Source organism: Pempheris klunzingeri, chromosome 8 (assembly GCF_042242105.1).
Source record: "Pempheris klunzingeri isolate RE-2024b chromosome 8, fPemKlu1.hap1, whole genome shotgun sequence".
NCBI classification, from domain to species: domain Eukaryota; kingdom Metazoa; phylum Chordata; class Actinopteri; order Acropomatiformes; family Pempheridae; genus Pempheris; species Pempheris klunzingeri.
The window spans coordinates 22,305,025-22,320,291 of record NC_092019.1 but is presented as its reverse complement, the minus strand read 5'-3'; the positions used below and the strand labels follow the sequence as shown (position 1 = coordinate 22,320,291).

Below are 15,267 nucleotides of genomic sequence, written 5' to 3'. Positions count from 1 at the left end.
CGATAACAGCTTGTTTTCATAAATTCTCCAAATCGCTCACTGCGTATATTGTGTAGAAATTAGAATTTAACCTTGTAGAGGTATTCATCCTTTAACTTGTTCAGTCAATATTCATTTTCTATATATCATTTTTTCATCAAACAGAGATATTTCAGACTATAATGGGTCAAACTACCCTCCGTTTGCAAGACTATGGAACAGGCAGCTGAAATAAAGACATCATTTTCCCATTAATTCCTGTAATCATACATGTCAGAGCTAACGGAGGAGAAAAAGCAACAGCTTGAACTTGACTTTGCCGAGGAATAAATTCAGTTGTTTTACCTCTTACTTGCATACTGTTGAGGTGTGATATAAAGGGGGTCTATTCTTGAACTCAATTGCAAAATGTCAGACTCCATAGTTAGAATCTTTCAATCATTCAACTGTTTCTATGCGCGTAAGAAATGAAACCTTTGGTTACAAAATGGGAACACGGTGCAGTAAGAGGTGAAATGGCACACAGTCCCCCTTATGAAAAAAATACAGAGAGAAAACAGGGGTGTTGGCAGGTATGCAATAAAGGATGAGGAATCACTGCTATTCTTGGAGGTCTGTCTTCTACAACCCTCTGGGGTCGTCACCATTTCCACTTGCATCGCTTGGCTCATGAGAGCTCCTGGGTTGACGCCCCCGATGCCATTCTCACATACACATTCACTGCATACACACTGACACACATTTACCAACACACGCTCACAGATTAATGCATGTGTGTCCACAGTCATAAAAATGCACTCACGCAGCTACACACACACACACACACACAGTGTGCATGACATAGCACCACCTCTTCTGTCACTGTCCTTGGTGCTGAAATTCCCTGAGCCAATATCAGTGTCGACATGCCTGTGTGGCCTTTCCAATCAGTCAAACCCAGCTTGCGAGAACCTTTGAAAGAAGCTGAAGGTTCCCTGGGCTGGGAAGAACGGGATAAGACACATGGCTCGTCATAATACACTCTGTAATTATACTCCAGATTGAATAATAAAAAATAAAGGGTGTGAAGAGGGGATAAGATAAGGGCCTGGGGGACAGCCTATGTCTTGAATCTCAAAGCACGCTCAGCTACATCTCCTAATTTCCTCATAATTACGTCTGGCACCCCACTCCAGGCTTGTATGCCAATGGACATGCATGAGGACCAGTGATGAATACTGGTTATGCCACAGCGGATGGGAAATTGTGTCACGGCTGCCAATTAAAATAAAGGGCGGAAGTGAGGGAAGCACCTTGCTTCACCATTTCTCTGTATCTCCACTGTCTCACTCCATCACTGTTAATAATTGATCAAAGTTTGCAGTCTCTGCTTTGATATATCCATGGCAACGGCCTGCGCGGAGAGCATGTGTGTGTGTGTGTGTGTGTGTGTATACGTGTGTGCGCGTCTGTCCATGTGTGTGGATCTCAGAAGGCTGTAAATAGTCTGATGCTGTCGCCAGAATAGCCAGAGAAACAAGCCGTTCTGCTACCACAGGGTATCTGCATCCATTAAAAGGACAGGCTGGGATTAAGTGTTGAGCTTCATGAATATTGTATGATGTTGAACAAGCTGAAGACATCGCTTGATACTCGCAACCCTAACGGTCACGAACCGCTGTGTGTGTGTGTGTGTGTGTGTGTGTGTGTGTGTAGACACCTGTTTCCCAAATTAAACTTAAACTTTAATGTATGTGCTGTATGTGATGCCGCTACTTTAAAGAAGCAATAAAAGTTCCTCATCGTGATGAATTCAGATCAAGAGAGCCTGCTGCATAATTACGCTTCTCCACTGTTGATATTGAGATGCAAGCAAACAAAGGGCCAGTTACGCCCTTGTCTTAATCTCACAGTTAAACAAAGAATTCACAAGGTGGAGATTTGCTCTCAGACCAAACAAGAATGTGGAGTGAGTCGTAATGACTGGATGTAAATATGATAGCTAATTAATCCCTTTCTCATAATTGCTTTTCTGCCTCTGAGAAGGTAAGATCCTCATTACTATTCCAGCCAGGTGAAAAGCGTTTGCAATCAGAAGGCAAAAAAAAAAAAAAAAAAAAAAACCTCTTTCCAAACACACTGTACCCAGAGCAGGAGCAATAAAATCCCCCCTTGACTTAATTCAAGGAATTAGCCGGCGTCACTCAGACAATGTTATACCAGCCTCTTTGAGCTCCTCTATTCAAAGGATCTGCATCTATTTCTCAAGCCGGAGGCGCCAGCGACTCCTGAAGCACGAGGAGTGATGTCGCCCAATCCCTATGAAATCTGTTCATGCAATTGCTTTATCTTTATGTTTATGGCAGCTACATCTGCAGCTGCCTGCCTCACTACACTTGTATACAGAGGGGACACACACACACACACACACACACAGACAGAGGCACACATTTGATCTGGTTAGCATTTGATTGCAAAGAACAAGGTGTATGCATAACAGAATGTGAAAAAGCATGCACTGTACTATCAGCTCTGCATACATACAGCATATGAATTTGCACACATATTTTCACAGAGCTGAAACCATATTTGTTTCTGTGGTTTGCTTCAAAAGTAACTGTGTTGCCATGCCAACTCTCTCTCTCGCAAAACACACACACACTCTCTCTCTCTTTCTCTCTCTCTCTGTCGCTCTCTCCCTGCTATTCTGTTTAACAGGATCCCAATGCAGAGCCTTGTACACCAATCAGAATAAAGCTCGTAGCAAATTTCTAACCAGTCCCAGCACAGTTAACTGTTTGGTGCCCCGGCCACTCTCCAAGCACCTGTCCTGCATCCCACTGTTGATAAAAAAACAATTGTTCCTTTTGGGGGGAGGGGGGGACTAGAGAACAACAATTAGGACATGCAGCAACAAAGAGAACGTAGATGTTCATAGATGAATAATGTGCTTTTTGATTCAGGTCTGTGTCAGAGTAGTGGGTGGTTAACTGGGGCAGTGAGGGGAAATGAAACCAGTCGTGGGCGGATATTGGATTTATAGTGGTTGATAATGCTGACATTTTAAAATACCACCATGATTAATGATTGATGAGCAACAGGCAGGAGGTGTGTTTGTTCATTTAGCACGATCCAGCTGTGTACATGGCGTGGCAGGCCCCTCTGTTAAGCAGAGTGAGGACTTGAGGGTCATTTATCAGTGGGGTGACCTTTCATGAAAGCTCCTCTTTGAGATCTGTGACTTGTGAGAATGCAGGTGTTCCTAAAGAGGCAGTCCCTCCTGTTGTTCTGACAAAGTAAAATGTAACACACCTGACATGACTCATGGGGAAAGTAGAGCGGAAAATTAAATAAAAAGCTCCAAAAAGCCAGAGAAGATTGTTTGGTTGCAAGAGGAAATGTCAAAATTAAACACAACAGCGTGACGAATGATAGTGAGCACACTTGAAATGCCACAACAGTCAGAGTCAGTTCCTCTGAGAGGCAGATCATTAGATCCCTCACTGACTGACACCACACATCACTTAAGTGCGCACCTCCTCTGACTCTCCTCCACATGCACTCACCATGCTGTCGTAGTGGATGAGCTCCAGCTCGTAGTCGGGCAGGATGTCGCTCCTGTTGTTCACCAGGTCCAGGGCCATCTGAGCGGAGGGCATGCACGCCTGACCGCCCGGCCAGCCTCCGCTCATGGGGAACAGCGCTCCGATGTACAGCTTCTTCTTGCCTGCGGACGGCCGTGGCCAGAGGAGGAGAAGGACGATGAGAGATGCCCGGAGGAACATCGCATGCCTGCGGGCTGCGCGAGTTGCCCGCGGAGGAGGACTTCTGCAAATTACCAGCATGGTTCAAGGTGAGCTGAACCGGAGCGAGTTGGCCCCGGTGCTGCAGCGGAGTCAAGCTGGACGAAGGTTGTTTTATGTGCGGGTTTTTTTTTTTTTTTTTTTGTGCAACAATATTTCCAGCGAACTCAACACGTGTCCGGCGCCTTTAAGCAATTTGGATTTGATGTTGAGCTCTGCAGGTATTGTGTAAGCCAACTATTTACTTTTAAATGCAAGCGTTTTGCGACTCGTTTAAATAATTTAGTCAACCTATAATTCAGCATAATGCGTGGTTAATTATGCATGGCAAAGCTGGATATTTTGGGGACAAAGTCAAACACAGGTCAGTCAGCCTTTACTTTGCGGAGATCGTAAGCGATCATGTGAGGACACGGTGCTGCTCGCGTCGAGATGCTCAGCAGTCAAGTTTCATACGAACCTCGATCCAGAAACTCATCTCATCTGTGCAAGTCCGTGCTATTGACTAAACCATCGCCTTTTACTTACAATAAAAAAAGGGACCATCGGGCAGCGCGCCCCTTACCCGCGACTTTTACGCAAAAACGACGCGCGAATTAGACAGTGGAGTACGCGCAGAACACGTCAACGGGGTCAAATGAGTATGGATTGGGAGCTGTAGCTTTAACACACACACACACACACACAAAAAAGAGCGATTGGAGTGTGAACTGGGAGCAGAAGCAGCGGAAATAGCGGGCTACATCTCCCCCTGTAACGCGGCCGTATTCCAGCAGATGAAACGATTTGCCGCGGAAAAGCAGGCGCGCCAGAGCTCTGCGTCTGATCCACTGCAGCACCGGCTGGCTGAGTGTGAGTGTGAGTGAGAGAGAGAGAGAGAGAGAGAGAGAGAGGAGAGGAGAGGGGGAGCCAGGACAAGTCTGAAATGTATGCTGAGAGAGAGAGAGAGCGAGGGAGAGAGAGAGGGGGAGGGAGGGAGGAGAGAGAGAGAGATGAGTGGTTGGGAGGGGGCTCAGGGCAAAATCTCCTCAAAGATTTTCTAATGAGTTACACGCTGAGCTTAACTTAAACAGTACATCCATTCCACAAAAGCCCCACACAACCTCATTTTGTCACATTTTCTTCTCCTTAGTCCCATCACTTGCAGCAGCTGTTTTATTCTGTTGGCTTCCGCATCCATAATCAATTTCTGCCCATCGCATGAATACAAGTGGGTAAATGGTGACGCTGATTAGAGCCGCACTTAAAAAAAATAAATAGTGAATACAAAAAGAATTGGATTTTTAAACTCCAAGTGAGCAAGGTAATAGTTATATATGGTGAAAATCAATAACACACCATTAATGATGAAGACTTCTTTCTTCTGACATTGATTGATATTATGGTTTGGACTGCTCTGTATTATCCACTTCCACAAAAGTTGCTTAACAATAATGTTCAGTTACGGCTCAGCTCAGTCTCACCCCCAAAAACTGGACCAAATTCTTCTAAAAAAAATAAATAAAATACATGTTTTTCATTTGTGATGACAACATCTTAACATCATAATCTCTGATCTGCCCATTAATTTATCTATTAACCCTTTAGTATATTAGATAATTAAAACATCCATCACAGCTCCCTGCAGCCCAAGGTGACATCTTCAGATTGCCTGTTTTGTTGGACAAACAGTCCAACATGCAAATTCATTTCATTCGAGGGACACAGAAAAGCTGTAAACCCACAACACTGACCAGCTCAAACTAGATCATGTTTGGCGTTTTCGCCTGAAAATGACCACAAACAATTAATCGACTAGTCTCCGATAAATTTTGGAGAGAAGGGGGCTGACGCACGCCGACCGATCTACAGCCTGGTGCAGTGCACAGAGACCAATGTTTTGACTCTATGTGGATTCATATTGGATTCATTCTTTATTCAAACAGATCGGAGCCTTTTAGTCAAAACGAAGAACTGAATTTGTCGTGTTTCCTCTGATTCATTCCACTTAATGGACGCAGTGCTTCTCCTTTCTGAGGGCAACGTATATCTTTATAACTTTAAGATATGTCAAATATATCAGTGGACAGATATTACTACTACGCTTTTGCCTCTATGTCCATTTTGTCTCTGAAGAAGACACAGCTGTGTCAAAACATTGGTCTGTTTTCATCATTACAGGCTGCAAATCAGTGTGCTCCAGTTCCCTTTTTCCCTTGGAAGTCTGATCTCCTCCAGCTGAGAAGCATCTGATTCAACTGCATACTACCAGAAGATGTGCAAACAACCATTTTCCAGTCGCTGATACATTTTCTGTCAATTCCCTAATCAATTTACCGACTTGTTTGTTAAGATCATATTAATGGCATTGCAATCATTGCACGCAGTGAGTATAAGTACTACAAGACGCTGCTGAGCATCTAATCAGATCAGTGCAACCAGTGGCCATGTGCATACATAGGAATGAATTAGTGTACAGCATGTCCATTACACCAATGTGGTAATACAGTGAGAAGGGATGTAAATGTTATTTGTATAAAATCAACACACTGATTGTGCACGATGAGTGAATGCAGCACTGAACATTAATGCAAAGTTAAACATCAAGCTAGTACATAATATGTGACGCATAAAATGAAGCCATTATGTAGAACTGAATATGATCCAAGTTAAAATGCAGGTCATAGGAAGAACAAGTACAGCAGGCAATGGGCCCCATGTAACCGCAGCAGCAATGGTGTTATAAGAGCAGAACAACCCCAAGACTGTGCAGCCACGCCAGCGGCTCTGTGGCGCATGCTAACATGCTCACTATGACAACGTTAGTGCTGATGTTTAGCAGTTATAAAGTTCACTAACATTTGCTAATTAACGCTAAACCCAAAGTAGGTATTTTGTCCATAAACCAAAGTGTTGGACAAAAAAAAGGAATTGTAGCCTGATGACAGCGCTGGATAAAAAGTTAATCAATGACAAATATTTTTACAATTCATCCTGAGAGGGATGTGGATGTCTGTACAACTTTTTGCTGGAAACACAAATGTGAGCCTCATGGTGGTGCTAGAAGAAAAGTCCGGGGTTCACCCCAGCCAGGAAGATTCATCATCCTCTGGGGACGATGAAAGTCTGTACAGAATTTCATGCCAAGCCATCCACAGGCCGACGCCGCCAGCACGGCCGCTAGTGCTAAAAACACAGATTCCACTTAGGACCTGCATGATCACCTACACTCAAATCTTTGCTAAGCTCAAATCCTCAACCTTTTAATTTCAACCAGATTTAGCCTGGTTTTAAGATGCATACAGTAGCTGCTGTTTGACCTGCAAATCAATAACCTCATGCTTACTGGGCGAGCACACACAAGCAGTGAGCAAGTGCTCTGTAACCACCTCTGCTAATCCATCGACCATTTCATTTCTCCCTCCCCTCCACAGCCAAGTCTATAAAATGCTACAGAAGCTGCTTTGAGAAATCAGCAGAAAATGTGGCAGCCAGCATCATTCACGACTTTATTTGCTCCGATGTCAAGAGTGGAAACATTGATGTAGTTAGGGTAGATAAGGGAGAGACTGGCCTCCCTGCACACCTGTTCAAACCCTCTGTTCACCTCAGGCACAGTCAGCCACTATTTGTAACTCTGACACAAGACAAATCAAACGTGTGCACACACACCTTCCATAGAATCACACACAGAGGCCCTCAAGCGTTTATAGTTCAAACTAATGATCACACAGCTGGTTTTCATTTGCACCCTCCGTTAAAACGAGTTTTTGAATACATCTGTCGACGTCATTTGATGTTGAGGAATCCTTTGAGGAAAGGAAAGTCATAACTAAAAAGGTTGGCAGCTCATTATCTAAGAAAACAATAGAAAGACACTGCGGTGCCAACGGTACTTTTAGCTATTTTCAATGTAGCTTATTTAGGTTATTGACTACACTTTTCATCCATTTTATGGTCATGTTTTTGCAGTTCCTGTGTAAGCGCTCTCGTTTCAATGTAATGTTAGTGTTAAAGTTCCCTTTTGAAAATTACTTATTGCAGCAATTGAAAAGAAGATCATTATTTCTCCAGTCTAAATTAAAAATCCTCTGTAGTTAGGCGATGGAATATGACTATTATATAAGCCTGGTTCATTACCCAAATCTCATTATCTGCATATCTCCATGTAGCAGAGAGCTATTCCGATCCAGCTGCTAACAAGCCCTCACAGGCTGAGGTGAGTGTAGTGATCATCTGCTGGCATTTGCCTTCCACTTCCACCTCCTCATCCTCTCTGCCACCCTGTGACCCATCCAACGCGCTATCAATTATTCAGCCGTGAACTTTATGTGCTGTTTCGCTCCATAAGCCTGCAGCCAACACTGGCAAGACGCACCAGCATCGGGTAGTGCAGTGTTAACAACCCCCATGGTGGCCAATGCCACATTCAGAGAAGAGACAGGGCATGGAAAAGATGCAATGGAGACCCGAGTGCTGTAGCATGTTGCTGAGCCGCTTTAATGAGGGCCTCGTACTGTATATCTGTGTGTCTGCAGTTTGCACACTGGGCATCCTTCAGGATAATGGCCTGTTTTCCTCCTGGCAGATGTGTTAGAGGGAAAATACAGTGTTGAATGTCCCCTTTTTAACAAAACTGCCAGCTTACATTGTCCTCCACCTGCAGAGCACATTTTTATTCAGGGAGCAATCCAAATCATTGTGAAAACGCTCTGATATGTTGCTCTGAATATGCTCTGAAAATATATTGTGTAAAATCAGTCTGACTGTTTCAATTCCCAAGACACTGATAAACTGTAGACGTGAGGTTTTTCCATACTGCCAGATACCGTACCATCATACGGGTCATATGTTTCGTGCAGAGATGCGGCTTTGGTCAAAGAGTATTTAAAAATCGATGCATGGTGGCTGTTTAACAAGATGAAAACTCGTGCATCATGTATGCATTACAGAGCCAGTGGTGTTAAATGACAACAATTTATAGGAGCACAAATGTTCATCATGAAGTAAAAAGCTCTAACTTCAATTGTCCAGCAGCAGCACTCTACATACTACCTTGTTTTCAATAGAACAGCAGTTATTATATCAGGCCTGAGTATCAGGGTGGAGTGGAGTTAAGAATAATAAGTTCATTGTTCTGGAAATATTCTGTCAATAGAGCACAACTGATGACCAATAGTGTATTTTTTAAGATTGTATAGTAGCTATGTAAAAGGAATATCATCAGCTACATCACTATCTGAATTTTTTTGACGGCTGAAACATCAATAGTCACTGATTATTGATCAATAGTCACCTTTAGAAATCCATCATTAGCACGTGTAAGGCTCACTTCAGCTCAACGCTCACAGCGCCTGCTTACACACGGTTTCCCTGCTTGTATGTTTTGCCATCATGTGATACTGTACAGATAACACGCATGAAAAGTTCAAAGCACAGCTGAAGTCCCACCGATACAACCAATCTCTTTAAGGTTGAGAGTGGCAATAATTTGTCTTTTGTCTGTCACCAAAGCCTAATAAAGCTTATCCCTCAATGAGCTCAGTTGTTGTAAAAAAAAAAAAAAAATTATTATTAAAAACACGCCAGTGAGCCTTCATTTGCCTTTATTACAATGAACATGGGCGCCGCAGTTCATTTTGAGTCAAACCGGCATACACTGTGCTGCTGCTGTAAATACTTCCTAGTGCACCAAACACACTATGCTTTAATCCTCTATTTCAATTAGGCTCTGACAAATGCAGTTTGTATTTCTCTTTGAGCGGCGTTTGCTCATTACTGCCCAGGGCTGCTGTAGGTTAAAAAGTATCTGCAGAAAAACACATACCCATACGTGCACACTTTTATCTCACTGACAGTTCTTCTTTTGTTTTACATGGACGTATCAATTTTGATTTGGAAGATGAATTAATGCACTGTTGGTTTTGGAAAGAAAGATGAGAAAAATATAGAATAATGCCACCCTGTAGTTAGCGTTTCTACGGCATCTTAATCATCTCAATAATCAGACTGATTATTAGATAGAATAATCTGAAAATACAATACAGAGTATATGTACATAGACATATGTATTTGCACTGTGCATATATACACATATACAAAGTGGTGATTACGTCCTGGCTGTTTGCTGCCTGCCTGTTTGTGTTCACTATGTACTGTGTACCAATGGTTTTGCTATAATGCACTTGGAGAAAACAGAAAGTAGAGATGCGATCCTACTGCATATATATGTGTGCACGCACACACACACACACACACACACACACACAGGGTAAAGCAGACACACGCAGACACAGACAGGAGCAGGGTATTAACCTTTCTCCCGCTGAGGAGGCAGTAAGTGGGTGGTGATGGCACATGGAGTGGAGAGAGAGAGCAGAGCCAGAAGGAGGTCAACACTGTGACAGTGGATGGAAATTTCTATTTGAGGAAACAGTGTTCTCTGCTGCTTTGTTAATTATGTGTTTGTCAAATCTGTACGTGACATTTGGAAAGTTTTTTTTAACAGCAATTTATGGGATTACTTGCATAAAACTATATATGGAGTTTAGCGTTGCGTATTGCGTGTGCATGCCCAAGTGTGTGTGAGTGTGTATGGACAGTATTTGGCTTGTGAAAAGCTAGTATAGGTCCATGCCTAATTCATCAGAGTAACTGTGCAGTGTTGTGAGCCTTCCAACGACTGTTGCGAGCGTATGATTCAATATCTGGCCAATTCCTAATGTGGTGACATAACTGTGCAAGAGGGTGAGGCATCCTGCAACAGTAATGTATTCATCACCACCGCCAGGCTTCAGATAAAATGGCTGCACTAGTAGATGTTTTGACCCTTCATTTTTTCCAGGGAAGGCTGACTAAGCACATTAGATCATTTTCAGAAATAACCTGCTGCAAACTCATACTGTTTTACCCTCATAGTAATAAGAACTTAAGTTATAACAGCACTGCGTGTAGGACTGGGGTAAGTGAGGAGAAAAGTCCACACCTGATTATATTCATACCTGCAGGGTGACTATTAACCCTCTCCTCTTTCAAATCCTCCTTAAGTCTTAGCGGAGGACAGAGGGATAGCAAAAATGATTAGCAACAGATGAATAAGAGTACACAGTTTCCATTAAATATTTGGAATTAAAATTAACTGTACACATGAGGGGGTTAGTTTGGATGACATGAGTGGGAAATGCCGCCTCGCTAATGATGCTTGTGAGCAAATTAAATAGTCTAAATCTTCTCTCTCAGCGCTTTGATTCATGAAAGAAGGATTTGCGCAATACTCTGGGATAGAAAAGTGATGTTCCTCATATGGTGGGTTGGTGAGGAACTGGGGGGGAAATGCTGCCAGTCCTGCAATATGCATGCGTTCTAATATTAGATATGAAAACTCATTTCTTTAACTTCTTTAATTGAGTTTACAACTTCAAATACAGTTAAACTATAATCTCGTTTCTCACAGCAATTGGACATATTAGGAGTTTCCTTTTCCCGAGAGGTCAAACTCTCCCTGGTGCTGGGATTTGAACCAAAGCCACTTGTCTGTTTTTTAAGCTACTGCTGCCCTCTTGTGGTCCCAGCATGCATTGCATCTGCCGCACAGTGTTGCCAAGCCCAGAATTTAATTAAAAGATAAAAGATGTCTGTGTGTGTAGGTACATCATCATCATTAGCTACAGGAACAGACAGATTGAATGTTCCCCTGAAGACTACAGGTTGTTTATTTTTTAGAGCTGTGTTTTATTATGAATAATTACATGATGGGCTGCAGTTTTTTGTCGTAAAATGTCTTTCATTTCTAGATAAATGGGTTTAAAAAAAAACATTTAAACGTAAGGGGACCTTGTTTGTGGAAGTTTTAAAATGAGAAATGTCAGAGGTTTGTGTCAGACAAATGTTTCACCACAGAAACTGCATGTTTGCATGTGCAAGTCTGTATGTGCTGGGTACTTGTATGGACATGACGCGGTAAAAACATAACTAATTAACTACTGTGGTGTAGGAGGATTCGGATACTATGGACAGGATAAGAATGAAAAATTCCTACCTGTGTAGTTTCTGTCATCTTTGGCCGGCGAACACAAAAAGAAGGAAAAAGAACAGCTGATTAAAAAAAAAATACAATCGAGGTGGAAACAGTGGTGGAACAGTTAACCAGAAGGAAAATATCCTCCTGCTTCAGCATTAAAATCACAGCTCTGATGAGTATTTCAATGACATAATTCCCCTTTAGAAACTGTAATTTGTTAAGATTTGGTGCAGTAAAGCTCAAAAGTCAGATTATTTCTCTCCACTAGGTGGCAGTGACACGACACCATTCCTGAGACTTCTTGTTGGATGCTGAGTACTAACTCTTGTAGATCTTATGTAATGCTGTGATATTTCGCAGGCGTACCATGACAACACATGGAAAATCCTTAAAATCTCATATAGTTGTGTAGTGCAGGGAACATAGAATTTTTCATAGAAACAACACAAGGGATTAAAACACTATCAGGGTGCATTATAATTAATTATATACAAATATGAGTGAACCATGAAGCATTCACACATGGTCTAGATTTTCTCATTACACAGTAAGTCACCTACTCTCAGCTGCCCAGTCCAACTGTGCTTATTATTCCCTCTTTATCCATTTTAATACTACCATTCCCATAGCAACTTTATTGGTTGCCATGCCAACCCCTCTGATAACCAGTTGGCAACGTCATTTCTTTCCGTTCTTTGTTTCATCTGTGTGTGTGTGTGTTTTTTTTTCTTCTTAAATCCTCATTTATTTGCTCAAATTTGGACAAATAGTTTCAGACAGTAGTCATGCCAACTGTTGTAACTGAGAACACTGTCAGTGATATCACAAATATCCACTCACACTCTCATTTTGTAGCCATTGAGTAATCCTATCCTGCATGTAGTTTAATGTGCAGGACATTAGCCCTCCACTTGCGTTTGGCATTTGTTTTACCTGCCTGTGGCGACGGTGCACGCTACCCTCTGTGGATTACACTCTGATTGGGTGAATCATTTATTGCCTAGCAACCGTGCTTCACTGTTGGGAGAGCAGGTGTTTGTAATTATCTGTCATCTTTAAAGCCTTATGTTCCCGTTTTTGCGAGGCAGGCTGCAAAAGCTAAGTGAGCCATGTCTATGTGACAAAATGGCACAGGATGTGTCCTGTTTGTCTGATTTCTGCCAATAAAAACCAGCTAAATACATTTACTGAGGCTGCAGCTAACATCATTTTCATGAGGGAATAATCCAACAATTATTTGTCAGAAAATAGTAAGAAATGGTAAATAATTTTTACCAGAGGTTCATGTAATGTCTTTACATGTGTTGTTTCATCGAGTATCAAATATAAGAAAGAAAAGCATCCAATGCTCATATCTGAGAAGATGGAACCAGAGAGTGACGGCATTTTTTGCTTGATGAATTCACTGACACAATTAATTGACTATCAAAATATTTGCATATAAATTGTTTGTTAATTTAGTAATGGACTGATTGTTTGGGTTCTAAAATTTACAGTAAGTCTAAAATACATGTATCTTTTAAACTATTCCTAAGTGGTGAATAAAAAAGGGAGTAAATTATAACCTCCAGTGATTCTCATAACACAATGAATCACCAGTATCAACTTAAGAATCAGCCTTTGTTTTATACTATTTGTTGTGATTGATATTATGAATTTATGATAATGTCAATGTCATTAATTGCTGAGTGTGTTGTCAGTTTGTCAGCGAGCCTGTTTAGCCTGTTGGATACCCCGCTACGGTAAATGCCATCCCACCGTATAACATCATTTTCTTAATTCTGCTCTAATTGGAAGCTGAATATAAAATCTCATTTAGTCCCACTGGCTGAGATACTCACAGAGGCAGGTGGGTTTAGGCGCATCCCACTTGCCCAGTTTGGTGCAATGGCTGATGTTTCTGCCCTCCAGGATGAAGCCGGCATGGCAGCTGTAATGTAGCACCGTCCCTTCCACTGGGGGCCCGGGGGGCTTCACCATCACCCGGCCATTCTCCAGGGAAGTCCACACCCGCGGGCACAGCAGCACTGGAAACACCAAGGACGACAAAGGAGAAGGACACAGAGACACAAAGAATTATAGAAGGGTACATGCATCAAACTGGGGTGGGGGGGGGGGCTGCAGCCACACAAATATCTCTGAGGCAAATGTGCTTTGGATGAGGGAATAATGTTGTTGGCAGGGCTTAAGGTTGTTAGGCACCATGACTGATTTCAGGCATAGAGCACTTTTGAATTCAAATACCGTAATGCTTAAATCAAAACATTGTACACATCTCCTCCTGGACAGCCTGTCAGTCTCACAAATGTTTTCTTGCTTTAATCCCCGTATTGGTTGTCTTAAAGCTCTCCAGGTGTGAACCAGCACAGTTTAGCTAACTGGCCGGATGTGAGCAGAAGCTTATAAAACATTACAGTTTCACCTTCTTGTGGTTAACAAGCAGATGCCTGTTTACAGTGGCGACACATCCAGCTGAGCATCCAGGGCAACATTCATCTGGAGTCGTGTTTGTGTCACACACAGAGTCCATCCATCCATCCATCCATCCATCCATCCATCCATCCATCCATCCAGGTACTAGTGGAAACGCGCCAATAGGGACAGACAACCATTCACACTCACACACACACACACACACACACAGACACACACACGCCTACAGACAATTTAGAGTCACCAATTATTTCTGTATGTTTTTGGACTGCAGGAGGAAGCCGGAGTAGGGGGAAACCCTCTCAAGCATGTAGAACAGGGGTGCACACACTTTTTCGGCTCGCGAGCTACTTTTAAAATGACCAGGTCAAAATGATCTACCCACATTAATAATGCTAAACATATATTACCTTCTATATACACTGAGTATACTTTATGTTTACAATATATGTTGGCATACACTGCATAACTGCAACTAATGTAACCCTTGGTGTTACACTTAAAAACTGACAGCAGTGATGCACATAGGTGACAAACAGTGATGGAACCATCAATACTGCACACAAGTGACCAGAAGAACTGGAACATTCAGTACATTTATGGTCACTGCCTTCCTCTGATGACTTGCACTGAATGGAGTAGAATATCCCTTCATATCCTGTTCCCCACTCCAGAGTATCCCTTCTTTAGTAGATATAAATTGGAGGGCTAGCTAGTAGCTAGCGCGTTTGACCGCGCATGTCCCTTCCCGGGACCCATAGGCCGCCCTGTACGTCAATCAAGTCGCGAACGTCAGACGTCAGGCGATCTACCGGCACTACCTCCACGATCGACATATTGGGCACCTCTGATGTAGAGAATATGCAAACTCCTGTATGGAGTTGTGTGGACAGTCATACACTCAAAATTAGGTGTATTGGCAAAATGTACAATCTTTCAGCTGTGTTCAATGAACAAGTCAAACAAGAACAATCTAATAGCTCATCACAACTAATATTGTTTCACCAAATTCAACACAATATGCAACTTTGCATGATGCATATCCAGACATCAGGTTCTCACAGCGTTCCTGAG

General features: G+C 42.4%; 1 protein-coding gene across 1 annotated transcript in view; it reads right to left on the bottom strand.

Moving 5' to 3' along the window:
* The window catches only part of gabbr1a (gamma-aminobutyric acid (GABA) B receptor, 1a), a 66,552-nt gene that overhangs the window by 40,213 nt on the left and 11,072 nt on the right, over positions 1–15,267 (bottom strand). Inside the window, exons 5-7 of the mRNA XM_070835614.1 lie at positions 13,602–13,787; positions 11,779–11,796; positions 3,525–3,685 (exon numbers count right to left, since the gene is read on the bottom strand). Coding sequence (XP_070691715.1) covers positions 3,525–3,685; positions 11,779–11,796; positions 13,602–13,787 — 365 coding nt within the window. The remainder of the gene's footprint in view (positions 1–3,524; positions 3,686–11,778; positions 11,797–13,601; positions 13,788–15,267) is intronic.